Here is a 16,877-nt window from a genome sequence, read left to right on the forward strand (position 1 = left end):
ATAAACTTTGCTATTATATAAAATCGATCCATTGGTACAAATTACCCCCTACAATTTTCCCTTGCATCTATTTGGTATTGTAAATCCCTCATTATGGTTAAGTCGTTCTTCTCTGGATTAATTTTTTTATTCACTATTGATGCTTCCCATGTTTTATTTTGTTTGGACAGTGGTGATAAAAAAATATTTGTTTGTTATGCTAAATCAGAATCAATCTGATGTGGGGCTCCAGTAATTCATATCACCTCAGCCCCTTCTCTACTACCCCTTTGTTTTTGTTGCAGCTGAATATATTCACATGCATCGTCTTTTGTCTTCCATATGTATTGCTAACAATTCTCTTAATTATCTGGTTCATGAGGCATCGATCTGAATTTTTTCTTGTTAAAAATGGCGTGGCTGGCAAATTTTGTTTAAAGAGGATTTATCCAGTCCAAATCGAACCATGTAATGGATAAGCTGAGAGATGTTTGGTACTTGCGCAACCCTTTTAATGGCTAAGAGGAAAACCTTTGACTCAATTCCTCTGAACGTTTTATACTGATAGAATAGAATGATTTTCTAACTTATACCTATCCTATGTGATTTGGAATTTATCAGTACTTTGATTTAATCTTATGAATTTAAAATGAAATTATAAATTTGTAATTAGATATGAAAAGAGAGAGATCTCAAGAAATGAAAAATCATAAAATTTATTCGGGAGGGGTAATTTTATTTTACTGTCAATGATGGATGTATTGGAAAGATGTGCTTGATTATGGGTTAAACAGGGAAGGGTATTTTCACCTACCCTAAAAAGGTTAAAACTTGGCTGAGTTATTTATTAAATTTTCTCCCTGCCATAACACATGTAGCTAAGTTCAACAGTTTGGTTGTTAGATACTACATGCATGTACAAGTTCCATTTCCAAAGGTTGATGCCGGTTTGCTAGGATACTTCGCCGTGAGGGATGGGAGCTTATCATGAGGATCAGGAAGTGTAATCTTTGTTTCGTTGGGCGGATAAAATGCTTGGGTTATATGTCCATCTTCCATATTGCAAATGGAGGCGAGTTTGATGGCAAGGAAGACACTACATCCGAAGATAGAGAATTCACACCATGATATTGTAAAATCTTCTACATTGATGTATATTGTATTATTGTATTATTGTATTTTATAAAATTGACCAATGTGGTCTCATGATCAAGCTATGTAAGCTATGTAAGATATGTAAAGGGCCTATGAGGCCTACTGTCAAAGATGCAATAGGAAGTCACCAAGAGAATGTAACTAACAAAAAGTAAGGTAAAAACTACTAACATGTGTCCTACTTGTGCATGATTTGTAGACCGTGTGCTGTCATGCTTAGTTTTCCTCCATTTCATGAATGCTTGGTTAAGTGGATGCTTACTTTAAGTTTTTCTAAGTTTACTTTAACCATACGTATGGACCAATACATATGCATTCTCTTTTGATGGGATTTATTTGAATGATTGATGCTTAGGTTGGATGTTTATATTGGTGCAAATTTAAGTTATCCGTAGTTTGTAAAATTCCTTAAATTGACATAGTATTTCATAGTTTTTCATACACACTAACTTATGGCTATCTTTAATTTAACTCATTCATATATTCGCTAACTAATTTCTTGGAACAGTTATCCATTTTGTCATTCCTTTTTCATAACTTATGGATCTTACTTTATATATTATTTTGTAGTCATATTAATGACAATTTGTTATTCATTTGTTTAAATGCATAATAGTTAACTTAAGAATTGCATTTATGTTAATGGAAATCTACTTAGATTTAATTAGGAATCAATTATGTTAGTTTTCCTAAGGTTAGGACTAGCGGGTCCTTACATTTTGGTATTAGAGCCATAGGTTTAAACTCTAGGGCCTTGTGTCTTCTACGCTAAGACTTAGTTTTCTTAACTTTCAAGGCACTCAATAGGACAACATGGTATAAACAAAGAACAAAGGGGGACATAGCAATAATCCTAGTGAAAGGTTGGATTAGATATTTGAGCTCCTCAACTATCAAGAAACTCGAATGAACAATATGGAACAGGAAATGTAAAAGGTTCTTAGTGGGAATCCTAGGAATGATTCATGTCGTAGTTATCAACCGTCAAGAATAATTTCAAGCTTCCCCAATCCAACTTAATGGTAAATTTTTTGGTCATGCACTTTCCATTCTTATAGACACAAGTGCTATTGAATGTTTTGTGGATCCTAGGATTGTATCTAAGTTAATATTAAGCCTAGTATATGCCAAATCCTTGGAATGTTCAATATGGAAACTGAGAAGAGTGGAGGGCAGACTGATGTTTGGCATGCAATAAATTACAACTTCCCAACTTCCTAATAGAAGTGAATCTCTATGTAACTCCATTAGGAAGTTATGATGTTATTCTAGGAATCAAATGGTTAATTGAGCATAAGGCCATAGTGAGTTGTGAAGATAAACTTGTGACATGCCTTGATGATTTAGGCAACCAAGTGGAGATACAAGGAGTTAAGAAGCCTTTACAACTTAGGCAAATTTCTGCAATGCAACTTAAGAGGGCCCAAATGAAGGGTTGTGAAATATATGTCGTCCACATCAAGGACTTGGAGGATGAAAAAAATGGACTTGATGCACACCCTACCCTTCGAGAGTACCAAGATGTCTTTCCCAAGGAATTGCCAGGATTGCCTCCAAAGAGGGAACTTGACTTTACTATTGATCTACACCCATGGACTAAACCTCAACCCAAGGCACCCTATAGAATGACAACCACATAATTGTATGAGTTAAAGGTACAACTACAAGAGTTGATGGATAAGGGCCTATGAGGCCTGTTTCCAAAGATGCAACATGAAGTCGCCAAGAGAATGCAACTAACAAAAAGTAAGGTAAAAACTACTAACCACTAAACTACTAACATGTGTCCTACTTGTGCGTGATTTGTGGATTGTGTACTTTCATGCTTAGTTTTCCTTCATTTCATGAATGCTTGGTTAATTTGATGCTTACTTTATTTTTTTCTAAGTTTACTATAACCATACGCACAAACCATTACGTATGCATGCTCTTTTGATGAGATTTCTTTGAATGCTTGATGTGCAGGTTGGATGGTTATATTGGTGCAAATTTAAGTTTTCCTTAGTTTGTAAAAGTCATTAAATTGGCATAGTACTTAATGGAAGGGAACTGACAGAATTAATCGCTTCAAGAGAAAACACCAGGGGTGGGTAGGGAATTCTAGTTCCAACCCCACACATGGAAGTTTAGCCCTACAATTCTAAAAGGGGGTCGGTGGGAAACTATAGTTCTTGCTACCCCACTTGCCTAAATGAATATTTTATCTAAAGTTGGTTGATTCTATGGATGGGACCACCATTGATGAAGGGCTAGTGGTAATTGATTTCTGCCTGTTGGACCCACCAACCATTCCCATTTACTACCCACAAATTTTAAATTCTTAATTCTAATCTCATAATTTGATACCCACATATAACTTAATTTTACTAATACAATACACAAATTAAAAAATAAAATCAATTCTTAATTCTAATCTTGCAATTTACTCTTATATCACATAATTTTACTAACACAATGTGAACTACTTGAAAAGTAAACTTACAAAACTTCAATTTTAAAATCAACAACATTCGTAACCCTCCTTAATCAAATTAAACTAACTCATGAGTATTTAGTTGTGAAATTTAAGCCCCCCAACTTGTCATGTGTTTTCCAAGAAGTGGTCAAGGGTTAATATAATGGACAAGGGACAAAGATTGATAATAGGCTAGATGACCATGTTAAGAGAAAAGAATATGTGACTCTAATATGTGACCCAACATATTTCCTTCTCTATTTTAGATGAATTTGGACAAGATTTTGTGAATCTTCAAATAGAAAATATTTGAACATTTTTCATATTAAAAGTTTTTAAGATTAATAAAAATCACTTAAATCAAGTTTGAAAAGTGGACTCAAATGATTAAATGTTGTTGTGGGGCTACTTACATTTGCAAAATGTGAGTACTCATATGAAATAGGATGAAAGAACATAATGTTGACATCTATTTGTAAAAGAGAATAATTTCTTTAGTATACTAGTGCTTAAATGTGAACACACTCTTTGTATTGAAAGCTCAAAAGACATCACAATAGGGAGCCATTATTCCAAGTGTCAATTAAAAAGGTAGTAAAAATCATAAAGCACATGCAAATATTAAATTGAGATGATGTTTTGAGTTTGATTCATGCATGGAGACCTTCACTAAATTAAACAATATTCATTTGTTTAAAAAAATATGATATCTCATATTTTAAATCAATTTTTACAAAAACATATTAGTTTGTTTAAGTTTTTTTACACTTATTAATTTACATTAAAGATAAGTTATTTAGAGATGTTATAATAAATATAATTTTATGTAAAAGAAGCTTCATCTTACCATTCAATATAACCAACAAAAAGATTTTTTTATAATTATCTCTAAAAGTTCACTTACCTTTCAACATTCCCAACAAAAAGATTTGCCTACATAATTGCACAATGATCTTGACATCTTAGATGGAGATGGAGTTCCCCTCTTACATACATGTCAATATAAATCAATATTCACAAATTCTTTTTCTTGTTGGTATGATACACAGTCTTTAAGAAAGATTTTAAATTAATCTTTTGATAAGAATTCAAATTCACAAATATTAAATAATGAATTTTAATGAATGATGTGACATCTTTATGTATTTTATATAATTTCTTTCATTAATACCATACAAAATCAATAAAAATAAACTCGTTAATTTAATCATGTCAAATTCACTCATTTTTAATTCTTAATTCTAATTCATACACTACTTATTCTTCCCTCAAATTCAAAAATCAATCACATTCATAACCTTCTTAATCAAATCAATTTTTTTATAAGTTCCAAGTCCCCTAAATTGCCATAGGTTTCTTGCCAAGTTCCACAAACAAAGAAAGAAGCCGCTTAAACGTGGAACACGTGGCATCGACGCGGATAAGCACAAAGAATGAGTTCTTAAAATAAAACTTATCCTTATTCTTGGAATTACTTAAATGCATAAAAATAGCTTCTTCATGCAGACACTTGGAAGAAATCAACACCGTTCCCTACGTCGAAATAAAAAATTTGAAGTGAAAGATAACGCGTTATGCCAAGCAAATTCTTGCCCATTACGTCGAAATAGCCATGCACTCGACTGAATTTATTGAATTGCTAATCAAGACAGTGTTTTGGGGACATTATATCACGTTTTCTCTTATCCAACACATTTTTCTGATTGGGGACATTACGTCCCATCTACTTTGTCTTGATTCGTTCCTCAATTCTATTTAAGGCTCCATTGTTTCGGCAGGTTCATGTTCTGTATGCTCTGTTTTTTCCGGGGAATTGTTGCGGCAGGTTGAATTGATTTTTTTCCGGGGAATTGATTTTTGGGATATATTCTTTTCTATTTGTAACCCGCAGTTGGGAGGACTTTTGTGAATTTTGAGTCCTGCATTGGAGATTATATCAGGGTGTAAAATCTGGGAGATCTGGTTTATCTTTTACAGTTGGATTTGGAATCGATTATGGCTGTTGCGATTGGAAAGGTTGTGGGCGCCAATGGGAATTTCAATCCCATGTTTGGAAGAAAAGATGGGGGAGACAAAAAATTGTGGGGCAGAAGAAATGTTAGGGCTATGGCGTCTGTTAGTTGTGGGAAGCTGAAAGAGGAGTATAAGTTACTCAGATTGGAACCCAATGCCAGCGAAAAGGAAGTCAAGAAAGCTTATCGACGGCTTGCCTTGCAGGTACTGAATAAAATGTTCAGTTTGAATTGATGTTAGTTCTTGTATTCTGTTTTTATTGAAAGATTAGGGTATAAGGGTGAGACAGGGTATATGGGTGTGTCAGACAAGTTTTAAGATTTTGGAAGGAGAGAGGAAGTGCGTAATCTCTTGTCTTGTTTGTTCATTTTGAGCATGGAAGTTGTTTATTTTGATCAGGTACTGAAATGTTCAGTCTGTTTTGATGTTAGTTGCATTCTGTTTTTTCTGAAAGAACAGGACATATGGGTGTATATTATACAAAAGTTTTTAGATGTTGGGAGGAGAGAAGTTAGACTGTGTAATCTTTTGTGTACTGAAATGTTCATGTTAGTTCTTGCATTCTCTTTTTATTGAAAGAACAAGGTGTATGGTTGTGTATGACAAGTTCTTAGATTATGGAAGAAGGGTAGCAAAACTGTGTAATCTCATGTCATGCATGTTTATTCTGAGGATGGATTATGAGAAGTGATCCAAATTGTTGATGATTTTTGTTTTTCCATAATCTAATCCAGAAATTTTCAAGCTTAACTATTTAATGTCAGCAAAAATGTAAACAGATTTTTAGGGTGGAGTTTCAGGACTCACATAGTATAGATTTTTTAAGTAAAATTTGAAGGATTAAAATGAAATATTTGGGGAAAATCAATGGCCATTTCAAATGTGGCTTAGGGGTTGTGTGGCATCTGCTAGTTTTCTGAGTGGTGTATGGAGATTAAAAGATTTTCATTCAAAACATAAGAAAAGAGTGTATGTTTGAAATGTGCATTTCAAGACAAAGTTGCAGGATTCTTTGATTATCATATAGGGAGTGTTTAAGTAACTGATTTAAGTGAGTTTTTACAGTTAGATTATGGTTTCAGAGAATGATGTTATTGTGTGTTATCATTTTTCAGCATCATCCTGATGTCTGTAAAGGAGAGAATTGTGGTGTGATGTTTCAGAAGATCAATGAGGCCTATCAGGTAACCTCTAAACATATGCAATTTGTGAATTACTTTTCATAATCTTTGCAACATTCTCTGCCTGTAGCATGGGATAGTTATTTTTTTGTCATTTTTATGGTGTTGGTGCAGATTGTGATGTCTACTCTGATGGAGGTAAATGAGGAAGAGGAGTATTATGGTGATGATGGGTATATGGGCTTCGATGAATGGGAAGAATGGATGGGATTTGAAGGTGGTTTTCCAAGCGGAGATTATTCCAATCATATAAACTATTATACCTGATCATCATCAATTTACAGTGGCAGCCACAATTGTATATCTAAGATATAAATTTAATTTTTTCACCTCAGCAATTGCCTTTATTTTATGAGCAATTGCATTCATTTTTAAAGAGGGAAACACCTCAAATTAACTTTTATACCTGATTATGATCGGCACTTGAATTGTCTATATGTAACAGATAAATGTTACTATTTCACCTCAGCAATTCTTTTGTTTTGGAGGATAATCAAGCTCTTTTGTTCTGTATTAAATTTATTTTACTTTAGCAATTGTTTTTAATTTTGAGCAACTGTTTTATTTTTTAAGCAAATATTTAAAAAAAAATCACGTTTCTTGTTTCATTTTAATTTTTTTTTTTATAAATTAATTACTTGTATCTTATAATTATGCATTACAAAAATGAATTTTCAACAATTATACAGTTATAATTATGTTTATTCTTATTGAATTTTTATAATGTATATATACATTTTACATTTTGTTTCTTTTCTTTGCTTCATATTATAGAATCAAGATTATATTATTAATATAATACTATCATATATATTTTAATAATCTCTTGAGGTGCCTCTTAATTGAAGTGGATTAGGGAGAAAAAAGTAGACAACTTAAGAAACACACACACAAACACACATATTTTAACTTATGTTGGGATAACTTTGTGAACTTTTAGTTACGACTAAAGTGTAATATTAATATAATATATCATTTAATGTAAACCTTATTAAACCCAAATTCAAACCTAACCTAAAGCTTACTCTAATCCTATATGAACTTTAAGCTTCGTTTCAATTGAAACATAACTCTACTTACCTTGTGTGTGTGTGTGGTACATCGGAGCCACACCCGTATATTGATAACTAAATTTTAATATAGCAAGTCTTTTATTGGGCAAAAAGACATTGACCCAATCTTATGTTAGAGCCACAACTACAAAATGGCTCAAAGAAGAGATTGCTAACATAATTCAAAACCACTAGATTGTGTGGTCAGTTTGAAGAATTTTGGCATCTTTGATTGGTTTGGTGGTTTTTGTTCATGATAAGGAAATATGTGATCTCTTCTATGGTAGTGGTGCTACCTCCACATCTAGGCAAGTCAAAAATCAAATTCCTATTTTCACATGTTTGCTATCTGGTCAAAGTTTTGGATGCCACCATTAATGCTTCAATTTTCTCTTGGTTGCATTCTCCAAGCCCTTTGCTTTGATGCCTCTTTCTGAGGGTCACCCCCGACAAATCACTTTAATAAAATGAAAACAACACACATATCATAACATAGGTCCATGCTGATTCTTCCTAGCTTTGGAGCCATTGTTTTATTTCTTGTATGCATATTTGTGTTGTTCATTTTACATCGAGTCTAGACCAGCCTTAAACCCCACACACTAAGCAACATATTAAGCCTAGAGAATGTCAGTCAAATTTGAGTGTTTAACACTTTTAAGCTTAGTGTGTGTGATTTAAGCCATCCGACAAGTCCATAGTAAAATAGCCAACATCCACTCAAGTCGATTTGCGTCTTCCATGCATTTGTAGGTACCTTTCTATATACTTCACCATTTAATTTGGCAAAGTGGGAGGCATCATCAGTGACTAGTATAATTTGATTTGCCTCGATGTGGCGTGTTTCACCTTTTCTTCATCTTTAACAACTCTAATTACCATGAATCCTCTTCATGTAGTGCTTTCCATCATTGCAAAATCTTCCATATAGCGCGGGTATGCACATTTGGAAGGTTTTATCAAATTGTGTAGGGTTTGTGCCTTTGCACTCAGTGAAGGAATGATGTCTCACACCTCTTGTTTCCCATGTTCCTTGCACCTCTTGTTTCCCATGTACCTTCCTTATTTGGCACATATTGTTGTTTAGGCAAGGTCATCTTTATGCCACACATTCATTGACTTAGTCAATACCACCACATAGCCTCCAACATTAGAATTTTATGAACGACCTCTCCATAAGAAGAAATTCCCTTTCATACTAGGGGTTTCAACTTTTTTCTACCATTATTGTTACTTATTTTTTGTTCTAATAGTTGTTAATTGTAACTCTTAGCGTGTATTGTAACTATTATTTCTTTTGTTAGCATCTAAACTTGATTCCTAGTAATTGATGATAACCAATTGCTAACCTTTAGTAGTCAAAGAAAACCATCAACATCTATCAAGTATTTGTAAGTGGGGACTTTTCCTTTTTGCAATGAGTAGCATGAGGTTTTTATTTTTTGTCGTAACTTGAAAATGGTGAGTTGAAATTTGAAGTGTGCATAGTCAAAATTAAGCATTTTTGCCCTAATTTTAACGTCTAGTTGGAAGACTACAACTTCTCACATCTACATATTATTTTTTTACCTCTTAATGTAGCTGTATTTAAAATAGGCCAATTTTATAAGAACTTGTTTGTGCAATAAATTTTGATCAGTAGCCCAAAATTGAGCACCCTTTTTTGTAATTTAAGTTAATATTTTCACATCTCCCACACATTAGACCTATTTGCATTATAAAACTCACTTTGTTATAAAGTACCAAAAACTAGGGGGATCAACTAAATTGCATCCAAGAGAGTATATTTGCATTGATTTGCTCATCACAGATCATGTGTAAAATTTGAAAAATGAAGTCCACATATTGTGGGAGTAATCAACATGTGGATGAATCATGTCGTCATTTCTCATACAATCTCTTCCAACTTCTATCTAGGATTGCAAAACCCAAAATACCCATTACTACATCTGAATCCATTATTAACTCATCTATTGGCATTGTCTTTCTAAATCTGCTACATTGGGATGCATATCTATTAGACACAACATCTTTGTTTGTTGAATTTTGGCTTGCAGATTTGGATGACACCATTAGGGACATTACTCTTATATTTGATGACAATCTCATCAATATTTTTGTCACCCCATTTCCATCTTTGGATATTACTCTTGTCTCGTGTCTCGCCTACATCAACTTCTATTCTGATACTAATCTTCATGAGTTCAATCCGACTCATTCATCATCATTTGCATTGTGATTCACATTGAAAAAATTATTACCATACATCTACGGTCCTTGTTCATGAATCTTCTATGATATTTAATCCATCATATCAAAATTTGTCACCTCAAAGAATTGGCTTAGAGATAATTGGGCATCCATCATTGGCATTCTATGAATCTTTAGATCATGTATAAAATCTAGAGACTTTCATACTACTTCCTACATCTTCCTCTCTGGAATGCGAGTTCATCTTGCACACATTTGTGGTGTTATTTTTTCCCAAGGGAAAAAATGTTGTTCAATGTTCTTAGATCATCTTTAGTATCCAATGTTGAGCATCTACCAACACTATAAGCATGTCATTATGAAGGGAGGATGCATGTTTTCTCTTTGCTTATAAGGATTTTGAGGAAGCATTTCGTTAGATAGAGTTCATTACTTGACATCTTCAGGGAAGTCACATGACCTTCTCTTCTTTCTCTCCTTTGGGGGTAATACTATTATCCTTGTTCTAGAAGTAGTCCTTGAGAGGTTATCATGAGACCTTCCTTCTATCAATTATCTTATTCACACTTGTACATTTCACTATTTTTGCATCATTTCTCTTTTAGAGAGGATTTTTGTTCCCACTAGGTTTTCTCCCTTTCTCCATAATTTTTACATGAGTACCTAATTTGGCCTAGTAGACACAATTAACCATCATGCATACATTACTCCCTAAGTTGCACTTTTAAGGGGGATGTTAGCGTGAACAGAGTCACTGTATAACTAGTTAACTAATAACCTTTCTAGTTAGTGACCTATTTACACCTAGATTTTATTTACTTAGGCTATTTTATGCTTTTCCATTATCTTATAGCATTTATGCATGTGTACTCACTTTGTGAAACACCTAGTGTATTCTTATTTGTCATTCTTACTCACAGATTTGTCAAGTGATCTCACAAGTGTTGCACCTTTGGAAGGGTGGCAATCCTACCTTCTCACCTTATCTACCTTTCCTATATATACAAGGCTTCTATGTATATTTTACACTCTTCATATCATATGATAGATTATCCTATTGTTTTTCTCATGTTTCACTAGTGGAACATTGTTTTTGTGCTTTCAGATTCATATCTTACTCCACTCACTTGAAAGATTTCTAGATCTCTAAGACTTAATTTTTTTATAAGAAAGAGACCCACAAAAGTCTCTATTTGCATGTGTTATATGATCATTGCACTAAACATATATAGAAAATTATTAGGAATACCTTTGGAGTTGTGATATTGATTGGTGTAAATAAATAGATTGAATAATTAAAATTAGTGTTTAAGATGAATGATTCCATAGGTGATTAGATTTTGAGGACTTTCAAATAGGTTAGAAATGATCATGCTAAGAGGTAAGCCTATGCAATTTTAATATGTGATCCAACATATTTTCTTCCCTATATTAAATGAATATGGACAAGATTAAATGAATCTTGAGGTAGAAAATATTAAATATTTTTTATATCAAAAGACAAGTTATAAAAGATTATAAGATTGAAAAAATATCACTTAAATCAAGTTCAAAAAGTGAATTGATATGACTGAATGTTGTTGCAAACTACTTACATTTGCAAACTGTGGTACATATATGAGCTAGGAAGAAAGAACACGATGTTGACATCTTTTGAAAATGAAAGAAATGATCTTTTTAGTAGAGTATTGCTTAAAATTTAAGCACACCATTTGCATTGAAGGGGCCATAGCCATCACAATAGAGAACCATTATTCCAAGTGTCAATTGAAAGAGGAAATACAATGGAAATTATAAAGTATGTGCAAATTTTAAATTGATGATGTTTTGGGTTTAGTAATGCATGAAGACCTTCAATGAACTAAAACATGTTTCCTTGGTTAAAAGTATGACACTTAATATTTTAAAATTAATGTTTACATATTAATACACTTGATTTATTTTTTCACTTCTATTGCTCTACATTAAAGGTGAGTTTTGTAGATCTTATAATGACTATAATTATATCTTATAAGAGGCTTTAACCTACCATTCAAAATACCCAACAAAAATGTTTACCTACAAGAATGGGTGAGAGTTTGGACAATGATCTTGGCATCTTAGTTGGGATGGAGTCACTCCTCCTACTTAAATGTAAATATAACCCACCATTTACAAAATCTTATTCTTGTTGATCCATGTCAAAATATTTTTAAAAGAAATATCTTGAGTTAATTGTTTAGCGCGTACTCAAATTCACAAGTATTAGACAACAAGTTTTGATCTAGTGGTGTGTTGCCTATATATATCTTAGTAACTACTTCCATTAATACAATACAATTTATTAAAAATGAATTTCTTAGCTTGATCTTTTTATACAAATTCCAATTCACAAATTTTAAATTCTTGATTCTAATCTCATTATTTGATACCCACATATAACTTAATTTTACTAATACAATACACAAATTAAAAAATAAAATCAATTCTTAATTCTAATCTTGCAATTTACTCTTGTATTACTTAATTTTATTAACACAATGTGAACTACTTAAATAGTAAATTCTTCTTACAATTTAATCTGAAATTTAAAATCAACAACATCCATAACCCTTTAGTTAAATTAAACTAACCCAAGAGTATTTAGTTCTGAGATCTGAGCTCCCCAAAATGTCATGGGTTTTTCAAGAAGTCATTGAGGGTTAACCTAATGGACAGGGGACAAAGATTGATAATAGGCTATATGACCATGCTAAGAGGAAAGAATATATAAGTTTAATATGTGACCCAACACATTTCCTTCTCATATTAGATGAATTTGGACAAGATTTTGTGAATATTGAGATAGAAAATATTTGAACATTTTTCATATTAAAAAAGGTTTTAAGATTGACAAAAACCACTTAAATCAAGTTTCTAAAGTAGATTCATATGTTTGAATGTTGTTGTGGGGCTACTTACATTTGCAAAATGTGACTACACATATGAAATGGGATGAAAGAACATGATGTTCACATCTATTTGTAAAAGAGAATATTTTTTTTAGTATGCTGGTGCTTATATGTAAACATGCTCTTTGCAGGCTCAAAAGACATCAAAATAGGCAACCATTATTCCAAGTGTTAATTAAAAAAGGTATTAAAAATCATAAAACACATGCAAAAATTAAATTGAGATGATGTTTTGGGTTTTAGTCATGCACGAAGACCTTCACTAAATTAAACAATATTCCTTTGTTTTAAAAAATATGATATTTAATATTCTAAAATCAATTTTTACAAAAACATATTAATATGTTTGATTTTTTTTACACTTATTAATTTACCTTAAAGACGAGTTATATAGAGATCTTATAATGAATATAATTTTATGTAGAAGAAGCTCCATCGTACTATTCAATATACCCAACAAAAAGATTTGCCTATAATTATCTCTAAAAGTTCACTTACAATTCAATATTCCCAACAAAAAGATTTACCTACATAAATGCACAATGATCTTGACATCCTAGGTGGAGATGAAGTCCCCTTACTAGATACATGCCAACATAAATCACTATTCACAAATTCTTATTCTTGATGTATGATATAAAATCTTTAAAAAGTGAGTTTCTTTAAGAAAGCTTTTAAATTAATGTCTATCAAGAGATTCAAATTCACAGATATTAAATTATAGGTTTTGATAAATGATATGATGTCTTTATATATTTTATATAATTCCATCCATTAATATCATACAAAATCAATAGAAATAAATTCATTAATTTAATCATATCAAATTCACTAATTTTTAATTCTTAATTGTAAATCTTACAATTACAATTTGACGTAACTTAATCTTTCCTCAAACTCAAAAATCAATCACATTCATAACCCTTCATAATCAAATTAAACAAAGCCACAAGGAAATTAATTATAAGTTCTAAGTTTCCCAAATTACCATGGGTATCTTGGCAAGTTCCACAAACAAAGAAAGAGTCTTCACCGTGTCAAGTTGCTGTCGCACGTGTGGCATGAAGGCACATAAACGTGGAACACGAGGCATCGACGCGTATAAGCTTAAGGAACGAGTCCTTCAAATAAAACTTATCCTTATTCTTGGAATTACTTAAATGCATAAGAATAGCTTCTCCATGCATAGACTTGGAACAAATCAACACTCTTCCCTACGTCGAAATTAAAAAAATTGAACTGAAAGATAACGCGTTATGCCATGCACTCGACTTAATTTATTGAATTGGTAATCAAGACAGTGTTCTGGGGACATTACGTTACGTTTTCTCTTATCCAACGCATTTTTCTGATTGGGGACATTACGTCTCATGTACTTTGTCTTCATTCCTTCCTCAACTCTATTTAAGCCTCCATTGTTTCGGCAGGTTCATGTTCTGTATGCTCTGTGTTTTTTTCGGGGAATTGATTTTTGCTCGCAGAAATTTTGGGATACATTCTTTTCTATTGGTAACCCGCAGTTTGGAGGACTTTTGTGAATTTTGAGTCCTGCATTGGAGATTATCTCAGGCTGTAAAATCTGGGAGATCTGGTTTTTCTTTTACAGTTGGATTTGGAATCGATTATGGCTGTTGCAGTTGGAAAGGTTGTGGGTGTCAATGCGAATTCCAATCCCACGTTTGTAAGAAAAGATGGGGGAGACAAAAAATTGTGGGGCAGAAGAAATGTTAGGGCAATGGCGTCTGTTAGTTGTGGGAAACTGAAGGAGGAGTATAAGTTACTCAGATTGGAATCCAATGCCAGCGAAAAGGAAGTCAAGAAAGCTTATCGACGGCTTGCCTTGCAGGTACTCAAATAAAATGCTCAGTTAGTTTTGATGTTAGCTCCTGCATTCTGTTTTTATTTAAAGAACATGGTATATGGGTGTGTATGACGAGCTTTTAGATTTTGGAAGAAGGAAGCAAAACTGTGTAATTGAACATCTCTTGCTTGTTTATTTTGAGGATGGATTATGAGAATGTGATCCAAGTTGTTAATGAATTTTATTTTATTTTCAAGTTAAATCTCTGCAAAAATGTAAACAGATTTTTAGGGTGGAGTTTTGATAATGATTCAGGACTCACATAGTATAGATATTTTAGGTAAATTTTGAAGGATTAGAATGAAGTATTTGGGGAAAATCATGCCCGTTTCAAATGCGGCTTAGGGGTTGTGTGGCATCTGGTAGTTTTCTGAGCGTTGTGTGGAGATTAAAAGATTTTCATTCAAAACATGAGAAAAGAGTGTATGTTTGAAATGTGTGCATTTCAAGACAAAGTTGCGGGATTCTTTGATTATCATATAGGGAGCGTTTAAATAACTGATTTAAGTGAGTTTTTACTGTTAGATTATGGTTTCAGAGAATGATGTTATTGTATGTTTGATGTCATTTTACAGTATCATCCTGATGTCTGTAAAGGAGAGAATTGTGGTGTGACGTTTCACAAGATCAATGAGGCCTATCAGGTAACTTTTAAACATATGCAGTTTGTGATTGTATCTGTCAATTTCTTTTCATAACCCTTGCAATATTTTCTATGCATAGCATGGGATTGTTATGTTTTTTCTCATTAATTTTCCCTGGTGCAGATTGTAATGTCTACTTTGATGGAGGTAAATAAGGAAGAGGAGTACTATGCTGATGATGGGTATATGGGCTTCGATGAATGGGAAGAATGGATGGGATTTGAAGGTGGTTGTCCAAGCGGAGATTATTCCAATCATATAAACTGTTATACCTGATCATCATCAATTTACAGTGGCAGCTGCAATTAATTGTCTATATTTCAGAGAGGAATCTAATTATTTCACCTCAGCAATTGCCATTATTTTTTTGAGCAATTGCTTTCTTTTATTTTGAGGGAAACACCTCAAGTTAATTGGTATACCTTATTATGATCCGCACTTAATTGTGTATATATGTAACAGATAAATGTAAGTATTGCACCTCAGCAATTGTTTTTTTTTTGTTTTGGAGGAAAATCAAGCTCTTTTGTTCTGTATTAAATTTATTTTATCTCAGCAATTGCTTTTATTTTTGAACAATTGTTTTGTTTTTTAAATAAGCATTTTGAAAAAATTTCATTTTTACATTTTGTTTCTCAAAATTATAAATTATTTATTTATAAATTTTAACAATTATACAATTATAATTATGTTTATTCTTATTGAATATTTTATAATGTATATATATTTTATTTTTTCTTTCTTTGGTTTGCTTCATATTATAAAATCGAGATTATAATGTATTTACATGTTACATTCTACCCTACAATGTAAAATTCAACTCATATCTTTCAATTTCTAAGGGAAAATTATAAAGTATTGAGGAGTCCCTAAACTTTATTATCAAACTTAGTATTCTCAATATCAATAGCAAAATATTCTTAATGATTCTAGTAGTCTAATTTTTGTTTATATTTGTTATATGAATATGATTTTTTTAAGGATAATCTCTTGAACACATTGTCTCACATTAAAGTTAAAAATTCTTATATAAGGAGATTCACATCGCGCAAGGTGATAACACATTGTAATTATGTGTATTAACATTTTCATTCACATAATAGGTCTTGAAAAGTTGTGTTCATTAAATCAAAAAGTTGTTTGAATGGGTGGTCAATTATAAGTAACTTTTTTGTGATTTAAAGTTTGGTTGAAATCAAAATTGTGAGAAAGGATATGTTTTTTAGCTTTAATATTAATATAATACTACCATATAAATTTTTAATAATCTCTTGAAGTGCCTTTTTTAATTTAATTTTATGTTCTAATTGAAACCGAATATGAAAAAAAAAAGACACCTTAAGAAAGATATCTCATATATATATATATATATATATGTATGTATGTATGTATGTAT

At 32.0% G+C, this 16,877-nt stretch overlaps 2 protein-coding genes across 2 annotated transcripts; both read left to right on the forward strand.

Annotated features, from left to right (window-relative positions):
* The first annotated feature begins 5,223 nt into the window (after positions 1-5,223).
* On the forward strand, positions 5,224-7,186 carry LOC131033754 (chaperone protein dnaJ 8, chloroplastic-like). The gene is made up of 3 exons (XM_059217933.1): positions 5,224-5,806; positions 6,718-6,786; positions 6,898-7,186. The coding sequence occupies exons 1-3, from the start codon at positions 5,585-5,587 to the stop codon at positions 7,048-7,050; spliced, it is 444 nt and encodes a 147-aa protein (XP_059073916.1). The 5' UTR covers positions 5,224-5,584; the 3' UTR covers positions 7,051-7,186.
* A 6,986-nt stretch (positions 7,187-14,172) lies between these two features.
* On the forward strand, positions 14,173-15,852 carry LOC131033751 (chaperone protein dnaJ 8, chloroplastic-like). Its single transcript, XM_057965027.2, has 3 exons — positions 14,173-14,822; positions 15,413-15,481; positions 15,605-15,852. Exons 1-3 carry the CDS (start codon positions 14,601-14,603, stop codon positions 15,755-15,757), a joined length of 444 nt encoding a protein of 147 aa, XP_057821010.2. The 5' UTR covers positions 14,173-14,600; the 3' UTR covers positions 15,758-15,852.
* Positions 15,853-16,877: the final 1,025 nt, after the last annotated feature.

The sequence above is a fragment of the Cryptomeria japonica genome, chromosome 3 (genome assembly GCF_030272615.1).
Source record: "Cryptomeria japonica chromosome 3, Sugi_1.0, whole genome shotgun sequence".
NCBI classification, from domain to species: Eukaryota; Viridiplantae; Streptophyta; class Pinopsida; order Cupressales; family Cupressaceae; genus Cryptomeria; species Cryptomeria japonica.

Coding starts and splice junctions, on each gene's coding strand:
- LOC131033754 (XM_059217933.1), top strand. CDS start 5,585: ATGGCTGTTGCGATTGGAAAGGTTGTGGGCGCCAATGGGAATTTCAAT. Junction 5,807..6,717: donor ATCGACGGCTTGCCTTGCAG/GTACTGAATAAA, acceptor ATCATTTTTCAG/CATCATCCTGATGTCTGTAA. Junction 6,787..6,897: donor AGATCAATGAGGCCTATCAG/GTAACCTCTAAA, acceptor GTGTTGGTGCAG/ATTGTGATGTCTACTCTGAT.
- LOC131033751 (XM_057965027.2), top strand. CDS start 14,601: ATGGCTGTTGCAGTTGGAAAGGTTGTGGGTGTCAATGCGAATTCCAAT. Junction 14,823..15,412: donor ATCGACGGCTTGCCTTGCAG/GTACTCAAATAA, acceptor GTCATTTTACAG/TATCATCCTGATGTCTGTAA. Junction 15,482..15,604: donor AGATCAATGAGGCCTATCAG/GTAACTTTTAAA, acceptor TCCCTGGTGCAG/ATTGTAATGTCTACTTTGAT.